Consider the following 24,106-nt stretch of genomic DNA (forward strand, 5'->3'; position numbering starts at 1 on the left):
GATTCTGGGAACATCAGAAGGTGGGGGGAAATGAACTATATTCTGGTAATCCGACCAATGGAACATATGTCAGTTCGGTTGTCATCTGAGATATTCTCATCAATGATAAGATGACATAAACACTACAGTAGAAAGTCTACACATCAGAGTTATCGGATTCACATGGAATTGTTGTTCAATTTAAATGTTTGAATATGAAATTATTCGTGATGGGATGAAATGTGATTTTAGCTTAAAAAATGTGAGATTTGGGTTTTCATAAGATAGGGCTCTGCTCAATCAGTGGCCTGCCACTGTGAAGGGACATGGGCTATAAAACGTTTCAAACACGCCCTCCTCTCCCTTCCTATATAAGCCCTTGATGACAATATAACCTCCTGTTCCAAGGACGTGAGGATGACGGTCCGATGTCAGAATGGTTCAGATAATAACTACAGAACGAAGCCAACCTCAGCGTGAGCATTGGTTGCGAATGGTATGAACTTTGAACTCTTATTCACTACAGAAGTGATACCTCCTAGCCGTTGAGTTAGCATCAGCCGCTGCAAACGAGGGTGAGGAAGGAACAGACAGAGTATCCCGTCTATCACACAACAACGTTACTACAAAGTATTCAATTGACAACCAGAGACATTTTTCAAAGGACTTGGTTGGGCAACACGGCCTTCCATCTACCACCAAGAGTAAATATTTATTGCATTTTCCTTTTCCAAATGGGCGGTAATTTAGAATGCATAAGATACTATATTTACGATAGCGCAGCTTCTTCTCTTTGTTCCTCAGTCTTCCCGCTCTTTCACTCAAACCCAGCCCCTTTTCTTTTGTGTAACAAGCTGTCATATCTGTACCGCCCGCTAGGGATGTTTTCCTTTATGACGTAATTTGTAATCAAGTTATCATTAATTATGGGTATGTGTAATTCTGTGTGATTAGTTAGGTATTTAGTAAATAAATGATTAAACCCAATGTTGTATTGCTGATTCAACCTATTTGCCAGGGTTCGTGCAGATAATCAAGAATTTACAACTTTCAGATGAGATTGAATTAAGATGACAATTAATATTGGCTGCTAATGATGTAAAATATTACTAGGTCTTTAAGAGTTTATTCGGAAGATAACAGCTCTATAAATATTATTTAGTGGTGCCAAACTCTCTAGTTGATTACATTTACATGATTAGCTCAATCAGGTAGTATTAATTACGGATAAATTATTTCATAGAATAGCATGTCATGTCACTTAATCCGGCATAGCCAAAGACACGACACAGTATACTATCAAGCATTTCACACATATGATTTAGATACGGACTGTTAGCACTTGGTTTGCCGATAGCAACACCCCAAAATAACATGTTTTAGATATACGAGGTGAACCTGCAAACACAACACTTCAATCGGACTTGATATAAGACTACATACACTATATATACAAAAGTATGTGTGCACCATTTGAAATTAGTGGATTCAGCTATTTCAGTCACACCTGTTGCTGACATAGACAAACATTGGCAGTAGAATAGCCTGTACTGAAAAGCTCAGTGACTTTCAACATGGCACCGCCATTGGATGCCACATTACCAACAAGTCAGTTCGTGAAATTTCTTCCCTGCTAGAGCTGCTCTTGTCAACTGTAAGTGCTGTCATTGTGAAGTGGAAACGTCTAGGAGCAACAACTGCTCAACCGCAAAGTGGTAGGCCACACAAGCTCACAGAACGGGACTGCCGAGTGCTGAAGCGTGCAGCACGTAAAAATAGTCTGTCCTTGGTTGCAAGTTCCAAACTGCCTCTGGAAGCAACTTCAGCACAAGAACTGTTCGTCGGGAGCTTCATGAAGTGGGTTTCCATTGCCCCACATAAGCCACACACAAGCTTAAGATCACCATGCGCAATGCCAAGCGTCGGCTGGAGTGATGTAAAGCTTGCTGTCATTGGACTCGGGAGCAGTAGAAACTCGTTCTCTGGGGTGATGAATCACGCTTCACCATCTGGCAGTTCGACGGACGAATCTGGGTTTGGCAGATGCCAGGAGAACTCTACCTGCTCGAATGCATAGCCCTGTCAAGTTTGGTGGAGGAGGAATAATGGTCTGGGGCTGTTTTTCACGGTTCAGGCTAGTCCCTTTAGTTACAGTCAAGGGAAATCTTAACTCTACAGTATACAATGACATTCTAGACAATTCTGTGCTTCCAACTTTGTGGCAACAGCTTGTGGAAGGCCCTTTCCTGTTTCAGCATGGCAATGCTCCCGTGCACAAAGCGAGGTCCATACAGAGATGGTTTGTCAAGATTGGTGTGGAAGAACTTGACTGGCCTGCACAGAGACCTGACCTCAACTCCATTGAACACCTTTGGGATGAATTGGAACACCGACTGCGAGCCAGACCAAATCGCACAACATCAGGGCCTGACCTCACTAATGCTCTTGTGGCTGAATGGAAGCAAGTCCACAGGAATGTTCCAACATCTAGTGGAAACCCTTCCCGGAAAAATGGAGGCTGTTATAGCAGTAAAGGGGGACAAACTCTATATTAATGCCCATGATTTTGGAATGAGATGTTCGAAATGCAGGTGTCCACATACTTTTGTTCATGTAGTGTATATTAATATGGGCTATTTTTTAGCCCTTTCCTGGGTAGCTTATTAGATAGACATCATATATAAAAGAGCAATAGAAAAAAGCAAGAGAAAAAAATATACATCCAGCAGTCCATTAATCATTTGGTGTGTGCAAGTGTGTGCGTGTGCTGTGGGGTTGAAGCTACAAACCCATAGGCGTGGCTCTCTTATCCCTTCAAGGCTTTTGGGAGGGAGGGTGGACAATGAGCCTGTCATAGAGGATGTAAGCAATGTCCCCATGCCTCTGGCAGCTTTCATGGCTGGGATCAGTTCTTTCCTCTTCTGGCACACAGCTTCAGGATGGTCCTCATTGAGGCTGATGCACGTTCCTCTAAAGTTCTTGGCTCTTTCCAGAACAGCTACCTTGTCCTTGAACCTCAGCAACTTGACCACTATTCGCCTGGGCCAGTGGTGGGTTTTCCAGTCCACCTAAATCTACCTGTGGTCCATCTTCAGTTTCACCGAGATAATTTCCCTCACTTTGTCCTCAGACTCCGTCCAGGTCTCATGGGGAGATTCTGCAATTCCGTCGACAACCATGTTGTTCCGCCTTAATTGTCCGGCGAGTCTGATTTCTCCGTCATTGTTATCATGGATTCACATACAGAATGGACGTCCTCTCTCAATGACTTACAGATTGCTGTCATCTTGCCACTCTCCTGTTTAAACTCATCAAGCTGAGCAGCTCCTCAGACCTGGCCTTGGTCGGCAGGATCACTGGACAGATAGCAACTGATGCCAACCACGTCGTGGGATCCGAACTCAAAAGGTAGCTAGTTAGTAATCAATTGTTTTCAATAGATTTTCAAAACTTTCCAAAACAACAAACTTTCCAAAATAACAAACCGAGCTCTCCCAGGTTCCGTGATGCGAGTTCAACAGGAAGTGACGTGATGGTCTTGAAGACGATTATCATTTGTTTGTAAAAGACACAATGTCCTCACCATGGTCAGACTGGTAAACATGACCCTACTCTTATTATTTTAAAATCAAATATTACAGGTGGAAGCGTACCAGGTTATTCACTTAGTCTACTACAGAGATGAGAAGTGTTTTTTCCCTGCTTTTTATGGAAGCCCCTAAAGAGTCATACCTAACTGCGCAAGTGGCTTAGCATAACCCCACTACACACACCATGGCATGCTCTGTCCATTGTGCCGACACAGTGTAGCAAAGATACAGATTGTTTTTGTGCCAATCTGAGACTCAATCATTTGAACATTTTAGCTATTTTTATATAGGGACATAAAACTAAAACTGAGGGGCACTAGTTTGAACTGAGGGGGCTAAACCCCCTTTATCCCCTTCGTGGAGTTGGAAACGCCACTTCGCTCAGGCAGATCACAATGCCAAACCATAGCCCTAACCTTAAACCGCTCGGGATTGAATGCCTAAACTGTTACGCCCTGACAGAGTCATTGCGCAAAATGGTTTGCAGCATCATTTGGATATGTGTGCAACAAAAGTTCAACATTCACCTTCTGCTACCATTTCTGTCAAGCCATCTATGCATACAAGTTCATGCATACTTTCAATAAATCCAACGTATGCACAACACAGAAAGCACTGCAACTGCCTCTGCAATGCAGTGCTGCGAGGCAAACACAGCGTTCTATTGGAAATGTATGTACTTCTGGTGCACCAAAATACAAGGATGCTGTCGGTGTGATCGAGGCATTAACCTTTGAGTTGTTTCTGTTTTAACTCTGTAACCACGCAGAATTAACCTTGTAACCACGAAGAATTAACCTTGTAACCATGCAGAATTAACCTTGCAACCATGCAGAATTAACCTTGTAACCACGCAGAATTAACCTTGCAACCATGCAGAATTAACCTTGTAACCACGCAGAATTAACCTTGCAACCATGAAGAATTAACCTTGTAACCATGCAGAATTAACCTTGCAACCATGCAGAATTAACCTTGTAACCACGCAGAATTAACCTTGCAACCATGAAGAATTAACCTTGCAACCATGCAGAATTAACCTTGCAACCATGCAGAATTAACCTTGTAACCACGCAGAATTAACCTTGTAACCACGCAGAATTAACCTTGCAACCATGCAGAATTAACCTTGTAACCACGCAGAATTAACCTTGCAACCATGAAGAATTAACCTTGCAACCATGCAGAATTAACCTTGCAACCATGCAGAATTAACCTTGTAACCACGCAGAATTAACCTTGTAACCACGCAGAATTAACCTTGTAACCACGCAGAATTAACCTTGCAACCATGCAGAATTAACCTTCTAACCACACAGAATTAACCTTGCAACCATGCAGAATTAACCTTCTAACCACACAGAATTAACCTTGCAACCATGCAGAATTAACCTTGCAACCATGCAGAATTAACCTTGTAACCACACAGAATTAACCTTGTAACCATGCAGAATTAATGCGGCAAAAATAGACACTCATCCATGAGCAGTGAGCTGGAATTGAACCCATGACAACTGTTAGCATCTGTAACCGCTGGACCACACAGGCACTGAGGAAACCAATAATTGAGTCTGCTTGCCTTCAACATATTAAACAATTGATCTAAAAATATATATTTCCCCTAACAAAAAATACATCTTCCCCCTACAAATATGTCAATTTATTATAATCCACATAAGAATGAACACGAGACGCGCTTTAGGCTGCACATAGCCTACATAAGGTCAACTGTAAGTACAGCGTGCGTTGTATACACAGCTTCCAGCTGCCCCCTAAATATTTCTTCAGGTTTTCAAATCCTCCTGCTGTAGGATCACTTTCCTCCTGCGGCAAAAGGGTTCAAATTAAGATCCGACATCTGTAACACACTTTAGCAGGCTTTCTGAAAGATCTCATGTGTCACCCACTAAGTAGACATGTTACGCAACCTAAGTGTTTTATTATGGTGTAAAGCGTAAAGGTTCTGGTTTGGTTGTGGCCCCAGATCACATGACAGCGTGGGGTGAGATAGTGTGCATTCACGCAAGTGTCGCCGACACGGATGTTGAAGGTGATGAGGATGATGACACATTGAACAATTTCAGGGAATATCGTGCTTGAATGCTGTAATAATATACGTAGCAAGAATGCAGGATGGAAACTGAAACTGGCAAAAAGAAATGCAAGATCTTTTAATCATCAATTTCATTGAGGTGAACTAGGCCAGAACATGTAACCATTCCTAAATTGCCTGCTCTTGGCATTTCCTAGAATATTGGAAATTAACTACTTAATTACTAATAATGGAATGAATAATCAAATATAATTAATACAGTATACTAATGTCCAAAGTTACTATTCATACTATTTAAAAACTATTTATAAACTAGTTTGACTATTTTTGTATCTTGTTTGCCTTAATGCAGTGTCTAGAATAGTCAAAAAGCCTTTGATAGCAACTCGCCTTGCAACACACTATCTTTGCTCGCAAATGAAAAAGTGACAGGCCTTTTAATAATCTATCCAAATTCAAATGTTATTCTTAGCCTCAGGAGAATCAGAGCCACATCAAATGAACTCATAAGAAACCCAGCCTGGAAAAGAATGGAGTTCCTCCCTCTTTCTACGTGAAAACTGCAGCATGAAATTCACAGGCAAATTAACTCTACCCAGAGCAACCGTAATGATCAGTCCCCGTGGACAAACCATTATCAAATGAAGAGCCCTACTTAGATTCAGATTTTGGTTAAGGGTTATATGTCAAGCAATTCAAAAGCAATACTTGATGAGGAGATTGAGAGTGGCGGACAGGTTCCCGCTGTAGCGTAGTGATTAAATAGTTCTTGCTGCTACAGGTTTGTTAAATAAGCAACACAATTTTACTCAAGCTTGCTGAGGATGTCTAAGCAGCTACACAGTACACTCTTACAAAAAAGGTGCTATCTAGAACCTTAAAGGGTTATTTGGCTGGCCCCATAGGAGAACCATTTGAAGAACCCTTTTTGGTTCCTGGTAAAACCTTTTCGAGTTCCATGTAGAACTATTTCTACAGTGGCTTCCTGGAACCAAAAATTGTTATCCTATGGGGACATCCGAAGAACCCTCGTGAAACCTTTTTTTCTATGAGTGTACACTGGCTGAGTGGTTTCTCCTTGCAGTACCATTTTCTTCTCAGGACATACAGTCCTTTAGGTACATCATAGTTATCATCCTCTGATATGAAGAGAGGGTGGATAGAGGAGCATAGTTACACTATATCTTCCCCGATGAAGCATGTGCTGTGCCAGACTGGTTGCAGAGAAAGACCACTCAGTCCCCTGGTAGTCAGACACATTGCTTGGGATAGCTCTGGGCTCAGACATCCACTATTCAATTACCATCTTCATTCATCAAAGTACCTCTGAGTGCAGGTCAGGCCACTTGCTGGTCTCAGGCCTACTGACCCACCTTTGATAACCCCCTGTCAGTCCACTAGCTGGTCTCAGGCCTACTGACCCACCTTTGATAACCCCCTGTCAGTCCACTAGCTGGTCTCAGGCCTACTGACCCACCTTTGCTAACCCCCTGTCAGTCCACTAGCTGGTCTCAGGCCTACTGACCCACCTTAGCTAACCCCCTGTCAGTCCACTAGCTGGCCTCAGGCCTACTGACCCACCTTTGCTAACCCCCTGTCAGTCCACTAGCTGGCCTCAGGCCTACTGACCCACCTTTGCTAACCCCCTGTCAGTCCACTAGCTGGCCTCAGGCCTACTGACCCACCTTTGCTAACCCCCTGTCAGTCCACTAGCTGGTCTCAGGCCTACTGACCCACCTTAGCTAACCCCCTGTCAGTCCACTAGCTGGCCTCAGGCCTACTGACCCACCTTTGCTAACCCCCTGTCAGTCCACTAGCTGGCCTCAGGCCTACTGACCCACCTTTGCTAACCCCCGTCAGTCCACTAGCTGGCCTCAGGCCTACTGACCCACCTTTGCTAACCCCCTGTCAGTCCACTAGCTGGTCTCAGGCCTACTGACCCACCTTTGCTAACCCCCTGTCAGTCCACTAGCTGGTCTCAGGCCTACTGACCCACCTTTGCTAACCCCCTGTCAGTCCACTAGCTGGCCTCAGGTCTCCTCGCCCACCTCAGACTCTGCTAACCCACTTTTGGGGTAGAAGTAATATGCAATAGAGTAATGAGATGATTTTGGTGGTGGTGGTGTTTGGGGAGGCAGTAGTGACAGGTGGCAGTGGAGTATACAATGGATCAACATCACTTTGAAAGTATTCAATCTTGGTGCTATAGGTGAATAAAGGGTAATGTTCTATGTCATTTGAGAAATGTCAGGTGGCTCACCTCATAGTGTAAAGCAGGGTACCGTTGTCCACCAGTCGTAGCAGTTTGTTGGGCGTGGTCATGTTGTGGGCCACAGATTTCTTTCCGTTGTGGAAGAAGGTGTCTGGAGTCCAGATTTTACTGGCCAGGAGGTTATTAAGAGGCAGGACCTGCATGGGCCCGTCAAACTTCAGCCTCTCATCCCTCCAGCTCTGACGGAAGAACACATCGATGGTGTACTCCTGGGAAAAGACGGAGAGAATAAGTCACTTTCTAAGGTATCACTTCACAATTACATTATCATCTCATATTTACCATCTCTCGTAAGAGCTGCAAACTCTGAAAGACAGATCTCTGTCCTGATACAGTATATTGTCAGTTGTGGCCTTGACTAGCAGAGAGTTGAGTTTTGTTCACAGCCTCACACACACACACACACACACACACACACACACACACACACACACACACACACACACACACACACACACACACACACACACACACACACACACACACACACACACACACACACACACACACACACACACACACACACACACACACACACACACACACACACACACACACACACACACACACACACACACGTCAATAATGCATCATGCATTTTATTTGAAGGGGAAAACAGCCTTGTCAATGTGGGATCCTCAAGGCATCCTTCAGAGTTCATACACCAATGATTGCGTTTTCACAGCTGTCGCCGGCGGGATAAAACATGCCTTTTCCAAGAGTTATCTCTCTGACCATATTGCCAAACACGTAACAAGGAACAGTGTCCCTGATAAACCTCTCTAAGTTCAGAGAGAAATCGCCAGCCGTTATTTGCTGCTGCTGAAGTGGGGGAGTGGCCTCACACTTATTTTTTTCAGACACTTCTTCCATTCTGACAGGATTTTCCAAAGGTATTAAAACGTTAAAATACACTAATCAGCTATAAATTCAGTTAGATTTTTTTGTGGCTGTTTAAAAAATGGCCACCAGTATTTTTTTAAATGAATGGTGTCATGATTCTGTGTGTCATGAATATTTTAAAAGAATGTCATAATGTACAGGATGAACAAACAGGAACATCAAATGGACAGATATCAAATACCAGTAATAATGTCCACACCAACACGTACATCCAGGCCTCAATAATGCCTGTTAGCAACAATGTAGCAACCTGTCCTGTGTCTGGTCACTACAGGAATGGCAGACGTTTTATACTGTACATTAATATCAAGGCCTCACCTTGGAAAAAAACATTATGCACCAATCAACAATTAATGGCACAAAATAAATGCATTAAATGTACAGATTCAGGTAATAGTCATTACATAACTAAATACATACAGTTGAAGTCGGAAGTTTACATACACCTTAGCCAAATACATTTAAACTCAGTTTTCACAATTCCTGACATTTAATCCAAGTAAAAATTCCATGTCTTAGGTCAGTTAGGATCACCACTTTATTTTAAGAATGTGAAATGTCAGAATAATAGTAGAGAGAGAGAATGATTTATTTCAGATTTAATTTCTTTCATAATTTAATTTCTTTCATCACATTCTCAGTGGGTAGGAAGTTTACATACACTCAATTAGTATTTGGTAGCATTGCCTTTAAATTGTTTAACTTGGGTCAAATGTTTCTGGTAGCCTTCCACAAGCTTCCCACAATAAGTTGGGTGAATTTGGCCCAATCCTCCTGACAGAGCTGGTGTAATTGAGTCAGGTTTGTAGGCCTCCTTGCTCGCACACACTTTTTCAGTTCTGCAAAATTGTGGCAAAATGGCTTAAGGTCAACAAAGTCAAGGTATGGGATCCTTGACTTTGTTGTTCTTAAGCCATTTTGCCACAACATTGGAAGTCTGCTTGGGGTCATTATCAATTTGGAAGAACCATTTGAGACCAAGCTTTAACTTCCTGACTGATGTCTTGAGATGTTGCTTCAATATATCCACATTTTACTGTGATTATTTTTTTACCATTTCAGTTGAAAACTAACAAAATATCTTCTGAGCAAAGATACATTTCTCAAGCAAGAATTTTGCCAGGACTGTCTGGGAGTGGTCTGAGGGGGAAGGGGGAAACTGAAAACTAGCTGTTATTGGCAGAGAGGTTTAGAACTCTTTCTTATTGGTCTATTAACTAATTTAACACCTGGCAAGCCAAAACTCCATCCCACCAAATCAGGGTGATATTTCAGGCGGTCCTTTCAAACAACATTTACACAAAAAATGCATTATCATAATTTTCACAATTTCATGATATGGAAATATATATAAAACACAGAAAAATCACATTTTTGACTGCACTGGGCCTTTAATACAGAAATAGCCATATTTTTACCAAAACATGACACTTCATAGTGGCAACATTAACCAGGTTTCTAGCCAACCTTTTTATTGGAGTAAAGTACGCCAGATAAAAAGGTCAAGACAAGCCTGATGGAATCAGCTAATTTGTCAGTAACTTTCCAAATGTCGACAAAACAAAATTATGCTAGACAAGGTGGGATCTTTTTATTTTGGTAAATTTAATTATGCAATAAATGGCGGTGGAACCGTCTTTATGGCAAATATTTATATAATAACCATCATATCAAAGTAAACTTGGAGTGACGCGATGATATGTCGTGTGTCCTCCCACTACGACTTGGGAAAGTACTACGACATGTGGGGTCGAATTACATTAGGAGGGCTCGCACGGAAAGGCTGAAAATTGATTTTAAAGAACTGAATCTAGCCCCGAAAGATTCCAGAAAGCAATTATCCAATTATTTCAGGTATGGTACCATCGTTGGGTCAAGGATGCCTCCCGGGTGGTGCAGTGGTTAAGGGCGCCGTACTGCAGTGCCAGATGTGCCACCAGAGACTCTGGGTTAGCGCCCAGGCTCTGTCGTAACCGGCCGCGACCGGGAGGTCCGTGGGGCGACACACAATTGGCCTAGCGTTGTCCGGGTTAGGGATGGTTTGGCCGGTAGGGATATCCTTGTTTCATCGCGCACCAGCAACTCCTGTGGCGGGCCGGGCGCAGTCCACACTAACCAAGGTTGCCAGGTGTTTCCTCCGACACATTGGTGCGGCTGGTTTCCGGGTTGGATGCGCGCTGTGTTAAGAAGTTAAGAAGCAGTGCGGCTTGGTTGGATTGTGTATCAGAGGACGCATGACTTTCAACCTTACTTCTCTACCGAGCCCGTACAGGAGTTGTATCGATGAGACAAGATAGTAGCTAATAACAATTGGATACCACGAAATTGGGGAGAAAAAGGGGTACAAAAAAAAAGGATGTGAAAGATTCAGCAAGCTACTGGCATTACACACCTGGCTAAAAGACTACTGTAGTTCTGTTGGAATAACTTTTATAGATAACTTTGACACCTTCTGGAAACAGAAGATGCTCCACAGGAATGAGTCCATCCAAATCATCTTGGCTCCTGGACTCTGTCCACACATTTCAAGGCTGCGTTGAGACAATGACTTATCAATGACCCAAGACCAGCTCAGATAATTCCTACCATTGTGTCGCTGAGTTGTCGTAATGCTGCAGCAAATGTACATTATCCCAGGGGTGTTGGTAGTCACAATGTAAGTAACTTAATTGATGTCCCTCTAACTCCCCTGAATGTCTCCTACAGCTATTGTATGCAGTAATCATGTGCATATGAACCAGAGTTATACTGTTAGCACTGAGGCAGTGTGCCCTTGTAGGAAGTCCACTGTGTGCAGCTCACCCTGTACTATCATCTCAAACATAAATAACATTGTCATGTCTACTTCTGATGAGCTTCGCAGTAAAGTAAAATAATCAAGCATCCCAGAAAAGCGCAAAAAATAGCCTACATTAACATATGTAGCCTAAGAAACAAGATTCATGAAATCGATAACTTGCTAGTTACAGATCATATTCATATCTTTGAAACTCACTTCGATAATACCTTTTATGATACAGTGGTTGCAATCATGGCTATAACATCTACAGAAAAGACAGAAATGCCAATGGGGGCGATGTTGCGGTCTCTATTCAGAGCCACATTCCTGTAAAGTTTAGATAGGATCTCATGTTAAATACTGTTGAAGTAATATGGCTACAGGTTCACTTGCCTCACCTAAAGCCCATTCTTGTGGGAAGATGCTATTGACCACCAAGTGCTAACAGTCAGTATCTGGATAATATGTGTGAAATGCTTGATACTGTATGTGATATCAACAGAGAGTTATATTTTCTGGGTGTCCAAAATATTGACTGGCTTGCATCAAGATGCCCACTCAAGAAAAAGCTTCAAACGTTAAACAGTGCCTGCAACCTGGTTCAGGTTATCAGTCAACCTACCAGGGTAGTTACAAACAGCACAGGAATAAAATCATCTATATGTATTGATCACATCTTTACTAATGCTGCAGAAATCTGCTTTAAAGCAGTATCTAAATCCATCAGATGTAGAGATCACAATGTAGTAGCCATTTCTCGTAAAACCAAAGTTCCAAAGGCTGGGCATAAGAGGTCATACAATAAGTTTTGTAGTGATTCCTATGTTAATTATGTAAATAATATTTGCTGGTCTGTGGTGTGTATTGAGGAGCAACCAGACGCTGCAATTGACACATTCATGAAATTGGTTATTCCAGTTACGAATAAGCATTTACCTTTAAGAAAATTACTATAAAAACTGTTAAAACTGGATTGATGAGGAATTGAAAAATTGAATGGTTGAGCGGGAATCAGGCAAAAGGAATGGCAAATAAGTCTGGCTGTACAACCGATTGGCAAAAGTACTGCAAATTGAGAAATCATGTGACAATTGAATAAAAAGAAGAAACTACAATATGAAACAAAGAAAAAATATATAAAGAATGATACCAACAAGCTTTGGAGCACCTTATATGACATTTTGGAGAAAAGGCAAACTCAGCTCCATCATTCATTGACTCACATGGCTCATTCATCACAAAATCCACTGATATTGCCAACTACTTTAATGATTGTTTCCTTGGCAAGAGTAGCAAACTTAAGCATGACTACCAGCAACAAATCCAAGTATAACTAGCAAAATTATGAAAAACAAGCATTGTAATTTTGAATTCCATAAAGTGAGTGTGGAAGAGGTGAACAAATTATTCTTATCTATCAACAATGACAAGCCACCAGGGTCTTACAACTTGGATGGAAAAGGACTAATTCAATCTTTACTAATGATATGCCACGGGCTTTGAATAAAGCCAATGTATGCTATGTCTATGTCTATGTATGCGGATGACTCAACACTGTATGTGATCACTGCAACACTTAACAAAGAGCTGCAGTCAGTTTCATAATGGGTGGCAAGAAATAAGTTACTCCTAAATATTTCAACAACTAAAGGCACTGTATTTGGGACAAATCATTCACTAAACCCTTAACCTCAACTAAATCTTGTAATGAATAATGTGGAAATGGAGCAAGTTGAGGTGACTAAACTGCTCGGACAAACCTTGGATTGTAAACTGTCATGGTTAATACATGTTGAGGCAACAGTAGCTAAAATGGGGGGGAAGTCTGTCCATAATAAAGAGCTGCTCTGCCTTCTTACCAACACTATCAACAAGGCAGGTCCTTCAGTCGTGTGGTCACACTTAATCTTTTGTGAAAAGTGTTATGAAATATTATGTCATGTAATACTTTTAATTGCATATAAACACCTGCTGCAACCTGTTGGCTAGAACACACATGTCAAGAACAGAGTGGGCACATTCACTATATAACAAAATATGTTTTGGGACAAAACCACCAGTAGAGTTGAAAATGCGATGCAGCCCCATTTAACTTGCATTTTTTATTCGGGACATGGGAATTTAACCTCAAAAGTCATTTTTTATGTGCACTATATCAATACGCACAGCCTTTTGTCCACAAATTGCCTTTTAAAAAAGCTTTTCATGCAATTCTACGTCATTTACATGACAGAAGACATTAGCTGAATCTTTTTTAATACCACACAAATAAACCAAAATGAGTGGATACTCTGACACTGACAAACTGAATCTTGAATCAATCTTGAATTCAAACAAACAATAGCCCTGGCCAATGAAGTGACACACAAATTGTACAATATTATGAGGCAATAATCACTGAGTGTACAAAACATTAAGGACCTTCCTAATATTGAGTTGCCCTGAGAACAGCCTCAATTCGTTAGCACATGGACATGTCAAAAGTGTTCCACAGGGATGCTGGCCAATGTTGACTCCAATGCTTCCCACAGTCAAGTTGGCTGGATGTCCTTCGGGTGGTGGACCATTCTTTATACACACGGGATACTGTTGAGCGTCAAATACCCAGCAGCATTGCAGTTGGCAGCTACTACCAGCTACTACCATATCCCATTCAATGGCACTTTAATATTTTGTCATGCCTATGCAGTCATTAAATGGCACACATACACAATCAATGTCTCAATTGCCTCAAGGCTTAAACATCCTTCTTTAACCTGTCTCCCCTTCATCTAGACTCAATGAAGTGGATTTAACAACTGACATCAATAAGGGGTCATAACTTTCACCTGGATTCACCAGGTCAGTCTATGTCATGGAAAGAGCAGGTGTTCTTAATGTTTGTACACTCATATACTACAGGCTACTAAATACCATTTCCAGTGGCACACTAACTCACCTAATGAGGAAGATGAATCCATAGGCTATGGCCAACGCTATCTATCCTCTTGGCAATAGCCTATTTCAAGATGAGCTACTTCGCAGAAAATTGGGAGATGTTGAGATGTATTGTATTTCATTGGTTCTAAACTGTACGTTTTTTCTGCGATTGCATTTAGAAATTTGCAAAAGGGAAACAGATAGCTGCAACCAACAATAGAAATATAATCCATAGATGGCAGTTACTGTTCAAGTCAGGCCGGCAGCCATTGCTAAGTGTACCCATGAGTCTAACGCTCACATTTCCAGGGTGAAAGGTTCCAAAACCCTTCTATGGATTATAGGTCTATGGACACAATGCAACAAGCTGTATATTTGGTGCATATGCTGTCCAAATTGCAAACTTCCAGACTGTAGGTAACCCGTAACTGCCAAAATAAAGGAAACACTTGAGTAAACAAGGGATACAAAGTTTATGTTATGGTGTGTGCGGGGTATTTTCATGGCATGGTTTAGGTCCACTTGTAGAATCTATGCCAAGGCACATTGAAGCTGTGCTGGCAGCTCGTGGTGGCCCAACACAGTTTTTAAGGCATTTTATATTGATTTCCTTTATTTTGGCAGTTACAGCGGGGCAAAAAAGTATTTAGTCAGCCACCAATTGTGCAAGTTCTCCCACTTAAAAAGATGAGAGAGGCCTGTAATTTTCATCATAGGTACACTTCAACTATGACAGACAAAATGATTAAAAAAAAATTTAAAATCACATTGTAAGATTTTTTATGAATTTATTTGCAAAGTATGGTGGAAAATAAGTATTTGGTCACCTACAAACAAGCAAGATTTCTGGCTCTCACAGACCTGTAACTTCTTCTTTAAGAGGATTCTCTGTCCTCCACTCGTTACCTGTATTAATGGAACCTGTTCGAACTTGTTATCAGTACAAAAGACACCTGTCCACAACCTCAAACAGTCACACTCCAAACTCCATCCACTATGGCACAATTGGTGGCTGACTAAATACTTTTTTGCCCCACTGTAACTGCCAAAATAAAGGAAACCAATATAAAATGTCTTAAAAACTGTGTTGGGCCACCACGAGCTGCCAGCACAGCTTCAATGTTCACTGTACCTGTATGCTAAAAATGTGTTCCACAGTCTTTTTTTGTTGAAACTTTTGATTCTCTGTGGCTTATTTATGCTCGCCAGTGTATTTTGAACATTGAGAGCGGGCTCCTGGGGTTCTTTTCCATTTTTTCCATTTAATTTTTATAATGTAACAGTTTTTTTGATGTGTGTTTTTGGCCTCTTGGGCCCCCTATGGGCTTGGGCCCAGGCCCTGACTCACACCATTGACCAGTCACATTTATTTATCATGCAGTTTATTTTGTAATTTTTTAATAATCAGTTACCAAATGAAGGCATGGCCCCCCAGTTACCCAGGTGGGCCTACCTCCTCTCATCTGACGACTAGCAGAGCGGCAGCAGCAGGCTGTCTACACACATTGAGAGTGGGCTCCTGAATCCTCCTGGGGTTGGAGGTTGCAGTAAAAAAATATATTTATTTCATATCTAGCATATACTGTATAATATATATGTATACATGCATTTATTTTTTTTACTTTTAGTTTTTCAGCCCTGATAAGCCCCTGCATTAACCAAACTCTGGTCTGTCGCCAGTCGGATGGAAACCAAGCTAGTAATACACAAAAAGACTGATTAACAGAGTGAAACTAGCAGAGCAACAAACAAATGATTGGTGCACCCAAAACCAAAGCCATTGGCGGTTGATCATTAGGATGGCGGCCTCAATGCATTTACATCAAATACCATGTTTGCTGAGTTTGCCATATTGTAGCTTGCTCTTCGTTAATCTTGTTTGTATCTGCATTAGCACAGAAAACACAATCCCAATAAGATCCAAGACGCTGGAAATGATAGATTGTGCTGATTTATGGGCACATGAATCGTATCGCGCCCATATAAAAAAACTCAATGGGTGAGCCTAGTGATAAAAAATGCATCATATGTTGTCTGCCATCTGCCAAACGTCTAACATCCTCCTAACTTCAGCTGTATGTTGAATAATCACTGGGTGCACAAACATTTGCTTCATGTATAGAATTACCTATTTTCAAAATGCATTTTATAAATTCTTCAGGATATATTCCATTGTTTTCATCCTTCCCTATATTGAAGCATTACTTGCTGACATGTTGTACAAAAACAGAGATGTCTCTACAGTGACAGTGTGTAATCCAGCTCAAAATGGCTGATTTAGACAGACCCCTTGTCTCACATGTGCATAGATTATGTATTGTTTACATTTTGTTGAGCTATAGGCCATGGTGAGGCTTAGCATGGGGAATAAGACCAGCTTGCTCAGCTTCCTCGAGCTAAAATCTTTCATCTTCTACTCAATGTGTGTGTATTTGTGTGTGTGCGTGCGTGCGTGCGTGCGTGCGTGTGTGTGTGAGAGAGAGAGAGATAAAGAATGAGCAAATTTCAGAAGGAGAGAGAAGTGGGGCAGAGAGGGGGGGGGGGGCAAAACAGAAGAGAGGAGGAGGCATACACTCCACTCCTAAAGTACCTTAGCTTGAGGGAGAGATCAGGATCAGCATGTCCCGTAAACAGATGTAAGAGACAGAAGAATGTGAAGCTGTGATTACTCATAGTCTGGAAAATGCTAATTGAAGATAACAGATTGAGGATGAAACCCTATAAAATGGGTTAATTCTGCCTACCAAAACACTTGCAGCTATACAGAGTACATACTGTACCAAGATACAAACACACAAACAAAAATGACAAAAGTATCTGTCGCCTCTAGATGTGGAGAAAGAGGCAGGATAGACGTATTGAGTTAAAAACACAAACCCTTTCTATTTCCTTCCTTGCTGAAGCTAAAGATCAGTTAGAGTTACATCTTTATTCATCCCACCCATCAACCTTCAGTAGCAATGAGCATGTTCACAAAAGAGAAAACAACTCCCTGATATGCAAAACCGACAGAAAAGAAAAACAAGCAGATGAGAAGCATTTGGTGTGGAAAGTAGCCGAAAGAAACAAACGAACGTTGCTTTAATTCGATTTTTCCCAGCCCTGGGATCTTAACTTTTTTTCAGCACCTCAAGAAATGGTCTGCGCTTAATGCAAGTCAAATATAATTAGATTCCTACTTTGATTAAACTCCAAGTCTATGAGAAAGAGAAAAAATGGATTGTTCTTTCAGTCGTCTCCCTTTAACAATGTGTTGGAGCTGAATCATCGGAAAGCTTCTGTGCATCATGGAAAGAGACGGCACAACTCTCATCAAAATAAGTTACATCTACAGTATCTTTCAATCAGCTCCACCATTATGGCCTGTTATCTCTTATCAAACACAGCTCCCCACTACAACTTCCCTTACAAATAATACACATAAAACGGAACGAGACCGACAGACAGACAGACAGACAGACAGACAGACAGACAGACAGACAGACAGACAGACAGACAGACAGACAAAGACCCACACGTAATTGCACAATTCTATACTGTACTTTTACAGTTCTCGAATCTCACTCTTTGAACTCCTGTTTCTGTGGCCAAGTCACACCAGTAATTCTATTATTTCAAAGGAACAGAGAATATAAAAAACCTTGAAAGCATAAACAGAGGGAACACTACAGTATGTCTGATAAAAGCATGGCTTGTGTTCTAGTGTGAATGTTCAAGTCCCATCTCTTCTTCCCCCACTCCCCCTTGTGTTTAGTCTTTTCCCGGTTTTAATTGCCATTTCTCTACAGCTCTCTGCTAGCTATTCCCTCTCTTCTATCCTCTCCTTTAAGAATTTAGTTAATCCCTTTTAAGTCATTCATCTGTGTTAATTATATCACATGGAGGGTGTTAATTATGAAGTAGAAACCCAGTGGAAACACCAAAGCACTTTTCCCACTTACAGAAAAAGATATATGAAGACAGAGTGAGTATACAGATGTAATAGGTGGGGCTGGGAAATGTGAAGATAGAGAGAGAGATAGAACAGAGAGAGAGAGAGAGAGAGAGAGAGAGAGAGAGAGAGAGAGAGAGAGAGAGAGAGAGAGAGAGAGAGATAGAACAGAGAGATAGAACAGAGATAGAGAGAGAGACAGAGATAGAACAGAGAGAGAGAGAGAGAGAGAGAGAGAGATAGAACAGAGAGAGAGAGAGAGAGAGAGAGAGATAGAACAGAGAGAGAGAGAGAGAGAGAGAGAGAGAGAGAGAGAGATAGAACAGAGAGAGAGAGAGAGAGCGAGCGAGAGCAAGCAACCTCTTGGTGACTTTAGAGTATTGTGGCCTTTTCTGACCTACTGTAGAAGTGTTGCACCTGCTCCACTGACTGAGAAACTACAAGGATTCCTTCTAGTCATGTCGGACCACCTTTTTTGTGCCAAGCATTTTCAGTGAAACCCCAACACTCTCCACATTTCCCCCCTTGCCCACAACACAACCAGGAAGAGTCCCCATGTGATAAATAAACATAGCCCAGTTGTGTTTGGCTTAGCTGGGCCAATATATATTTTTTTTGTTTTCCTTTTAGGCCTGGATAGGCTACTGAGTCAAGGTGGGGGATTTATTTTGAAGATAAAAATAATTTGGGGGAAAAAAGGGCAGTGCCAATCTACACAAGGCCAAGTGGCACAGCCGATACAAAGAGCAGCTGGTGCTCCTCCAGGGAGGGAGTGATTGATTTCTCATCAACAGAGTACAGAGAGAAAACACAAACATAAAAAAAACATCCCACCAGTGGGAGAGAAGGGAGATCCACAGACACAAGGGAAAGAAGACGACACAAAGACGAACCTAGCTTTTCCAAGGCTGCATCGGACGTAGAAACACTGAGGCTAAGACAAAACATAACCAACCATTAGCGATTGAAATGTCTGTACAGCTGGGCCTGACTTTCAGCCAATGTTCTTAAGTGCCTTAAATTATTCACTTGACTTTCAACCCTGACACCTTACAGTTCAATCTTCACTCTAGCCCTAGCTTAAATGACAGCAAATACATCAACACTATGAAATAACACATATGGAATCATGTAGTAACCAAAAAGAATGTCAACAAATCAAAATATATTTTATATTTGAGATTCTTCAAAGTAGCCACCTTGATGACAGCTTTGCACACTTTTGGCATTCTCTCAAACAGCTTCATGAGTTAGTCACCTAGAATGCATTTCAATTAACAGGTGTGCCTTGCTAATAAAAGTTCATTTGTGGAATTTCTTACCTTCTTAATGAGTTTGAGCCAATCAGTTGTGTTGTGACAAAGTAGGAATTGTATACAGAAGATAGCCTTATTTAGTAAAAGACCAAGTCGATATTATGGTAGGAACAGCTCAAATAAGCAAAGAGAAACAACAGTCCATCATTACTTTAAGACATGAAGGTCAGTCAATCCGGAAAATGGCAAGAACTTTTCAAGTTTCTTCAAGTGCAGTTGCAAAAACCATCAAGAGCTATGATGAAACTGGCTCTCATGAGGACAGCCACAGGAAAGGAAGACCCAGATTAACCTCTGCTGCAGAGGATAAGTTCATTAGAGTTACCAGCCTCAGAAATACCACTACTAAAGGACACCAATAAGAAGAAGATACTTGTTTGGGCCAAGAAACACGAGCAATGGACATTCAACCGGTGGAAATCTGTCCTTTGGTCTGGTGATTCTAAATTTGCGATTTTTGGTTCCAACCGCCGTGTCTTTGTGAGACGCAAAGTAGGTGATCTCTGCATGTGTGGTTCCCACCGTGAAGCATGGAGGAGGAGGTGTGATGGTGCTTTGCTGGTGACACTGTCAGTGATTTATTTAGAATTCAAGGCACATTTAAACAGCATGGCTTCCACAGCATTCTGCAGCGACACGCCATCCCATCTGGTTTGCGCTTAGTGGGACTATCTTCTGTGTTTCAACAGGACAATGACCCAACATACCTCCAGGCTGTGTAAAGGCCAAGAAGGAGAGTGATGGAGTGCTGCATCAGATTATCTGGCCTCCACAATCCCCCGACCCAAAGCTGGTTGAGAGAATGCCAAGAGTGTGCGAATCCATGTTTCACCAAATTATATTTTGAAAGAGGAAGTAAAATATTTTAAGCATATGTTTTCTTTTCAGTGTCCTCCATTTCCACTGAATGGAAATTAACTGAAAGGATTAACTGTAAGAATTTATTTCCTAATAATAATTATAATAATGTAAAATTAACAAATTTACAGAAAGACTTGTGTGAAGGCCAACTTACAGAAGAGGAACTTTTTGAGGCAATAAAATATTTTCAGTCTGGAAAAACACCAGAGCTTGACGGTAGAGGTATATCAGACCTTTTTTTGATGTGCTCAAAGATTCATTATTACCATGTTTTAATTACTCTTATACAAATGGTAGACTTTCAGGTACTCAACAAGAGGTCTGATTTCATTACTACTAAAACAGAACCCAGGTGGTAAGTATAAAGATCCAGTCCATTTAAAAAACTGGAGGCCTCTAACACTTCAATGTTGTGATGTGAAGATCCTGGCGAAATGTATAGCACATAGAATAAAAAAGGTTTTACCAGATATTGTTCATCCTGATCAGACAGGTTTTTACATGGACAATATATTGCAGATAATATACGACAATTACTTGAAACAATTGAACATTATTAAACATTGAAGATACCAGGCCTGGCCTTCATAGCAGATTTTGAAAAGGCGTTTGATAAAGAACAACTAGAATTTATATACAAATGCCTGGATTACTTTAATTTTGGTGAATCTCTTATACAATGGGTTAAAGTTATTTACAGCATCCTCAGATGTAAAATATTAAGAAAGTATTGAGCTTTTAAGAGGAGTAAAACAAGGCTGTCTGTTGTCTCCATATCTATTTATTATGGCCATTGAAATGCTAGCAATTAAAATGAGATAAAACAAGAATATTAAGGGGTTAGAAATCCTGGGTATAAAAACAAAAGTGTTGATGCGTGCTGATGAATTTTTTCTTATGTTCGCAATCTGGATCCCTGTCTCATTGAAGATCTTGATCACTTTTCTAGCCTCTCTGGATTAAAACCTAATTATGACAAGTGTACCATATTACATAGTGGATTGTTTAAAAAATGCTGTGTTTACACTACCTTGTAGTTTACCACATCTCAAAAAATATAAATGATCTTAACACAATTAATTTCAAAGATAGTTAGCAAAAATAGATAAGATTCTGCAACCATGGAGTGTAAGGTTCTGCTTTTCTTTTCTGAGTCAACCTTGTGTTCTTTTTCTTTGTGTTCTTCACGTAGCCCTGTTTCTTTGTGTTCTAGAACATAGCCCTCGCTTTAATTTTTGTTCATTGATTTCACCTGTGTTCGTTTCTCACCTGGTCTCATCAGCTCCCTATTTAGTTCAGTTCTTTCTGTTTATATGGTTGTGAGGTATTGTTTGTTTTTCACTGCCTACCTGTGTTTGACCATTGCCTTCCTGTGTCCACTATTTCTGCCTTCTGCAAAGGCTTAATAAACATCTGCTGTGCTCTGCGTGTAAATCTACACCCTTTTCTCATTACATGGAGAGGTAAATACTTGTCTATTTATGGAAAAATCACGTTGATTAACTCGTTGGTCCTGTCACAGTTTACTTACTTACTAATGGCACTGCCGACTCCAGATGACTCATTTAAAAAAATCATATGAGCACAAAATATTTCACTTTATTTGTAATGATAAGCCAGACAAAATTAAATGTGCCTATTTATATAATGAATATGAGTTTGGGGGGCTAAAATTATAAAATATTAAAGCTTTAAACCTCTCCCTAAAAGCTTCACTCATACATAAGTTATACATAAACCCAAAATGGTAGATTACTAAGAAAGGCTCATCCTTTGCTCAAAAATTGCCCTTTTGCCTTTATACTGATTACAACCTCTCATTTCCGACTAATTGATAATGACATTTTGTTTAAAGTATAACATTTTCTCAAACAAGCCAAACAAATCTGGCCAGACAAACAATTTCAGTTATATATTTCAGAAAAGATAGAACAAATGTTATGGTTAAATTTAAATATACTGATTAATAAAAAAACATTCTTTATGGATTTATTTGACATTTTTATTATATTTGTTCATGATATTATGAATAGAAACGGAGGAGTTATGTCACATATGCAGTTATCAGAAATATATGGGGATTTCTGCTGAATCCAAACTTACAACCATCTGATTGCAGCATTACCACACAAATGGAGGGGGCAAGTGGAAAAGGGAGAAGGTAGGGAACTTGTTTGCCTGCCATGTATTAAAGATACAACTTGGCTGAAAGGAACAGGAATAAATATAAAAATATACCAGTTTCATTTGAGGACAACATTTTTTAACAACCGCTACATATACAGTAGGTTGCAAAATAAATGGGAAGAGATTTTCGATGTACCAATTCCATGGCATATAGTTTATGAACTGGTACAAAAAACTACACTGAGTTTTTCAATTTAAATTATTATACACTGCTCAAAAAAATAAAGGGAACACTTAAACAACACAATGTAACTCCAAGTCAATCACACTTCTGTGAAATCAAACTGTCCACTTCGGAAGCAACACTGATTGACAATAAATTTCACATGCTGTTGTGCAAATGGAATAGACAACAGGTGGAAATTATAGGCATTTCGCAAGACACCCCTAATAAAGGAGTGGTTCTGCAGGTGGTGACCACAGACCACTTCTCAGTTCCTATGCTTCCTGGCTGATGTTTTGGTCATTTTTGAATGCTGGCGGTGCTTTCACTCTAGTGGTAGCATGAGACGGAGTCTACAACCCACACAAGTGGCTCAGGTAGTGCAGCTCATCCAGGATGGAACATCCTGTGGCAAGAAGGTTTGCTGTGTCTGTCAGCGTAGTGTCCAGAGCATGGAGGCGCTACCAGGAGACAGGCCAGTACATCAGGAGACGTGGAGGAGGACGTAGGAGGGCAACAACCCAGCAGCAGGACCGCTACATCCGCCTTTGTGCAAGGAGGAGCAGGAGGAAGAGCGGGGTAACATCTCACAGCAAGAACGGGCAAATCTGGTGCAGTCCATGAGGAGATACACTGCAGTACTTAATGCAGCTGGTGGCCACACCAGATACTGGCTGTTACTTTTGGTTTTCGACCCCTCCCTTGTTCAGGGACACATTTTTCAATTTCTGTTAGTCACATATCTGTGAAACTTGTTCTGTTTATGTCTCAATTGTTGGATCTTGTTACATTCATACAAATATTTACTCATGTTAAGTTTGCTGATGAAGAGGCTGTTTGTTTTTTTGCTTAGTTTATATGGGGCATACCACAATCTCAGCTCTGTAGATTTTGCTGCGAAGAGACAAAATCAATAGATAATTTATTCTGGTATTGCCACGATGTAGCTTGTTTCTGGTCACAGGTTCAGGAATGGTTAAATAAAAAATAGCAGTGTAGGGAAATTTGGAAAGCAATAGTCAGTCAATAAATAAAATAATAATATTCATAGGAAAGGTTTTCATCTTTAGCTCACAATCTGTATCCACTATAAAATTAGAAAGGTTAGAAAAGTATGTAAAACATCACAGCAAAATTGAAAAATATATGGCAC

At 40.7% G+C, this 24,106-nt stretch overlaps 1 protein-coding gene across 4 annotated transcripts in view; it reads right to left on the minus strand.

Annotated features, from left to right (window-relative positions):
• LOC118385149 (gamma-aminobutyric acid receptor subunit alpha-3-like) overlaps positions 1-24,106 on the minus strand; it is a 138,928-nt gene that overhangs the window by 46,707 nt on the left and 68,115 nt on the right. For all 4 annotated transcript variants that reach the window (XM_052521053.1, XM_052521054.1, XM_052521051.1 and 1 more), the window contains one exon: positions 7,883-8,103. In XM_052521053.1, the coding sequence (XP_052377013.1) occupies positions 7,883-8,103 (221 nt within the window). The remainder of the gene's footprint in view (positions 1-7,882; positions 8,104-24,106) is intronic.

The sequence above is a fragment of the Oncorhynchus keta genome, chromosome 6 (assembly GCF_023373465.1).
Source record: "Oncorhynchus keta strain PuntledgeMale-10-30-2019 chromosome 6, Oket_V2, whole genome shotgun sequence".
Classification (NCBI taxonomy): Eukaryota; Metazoa; Chordata; class Actinopteri; order Salmoniformes; family Salmonidae; genus Oncorhynchus; species Oncorhynchus keta.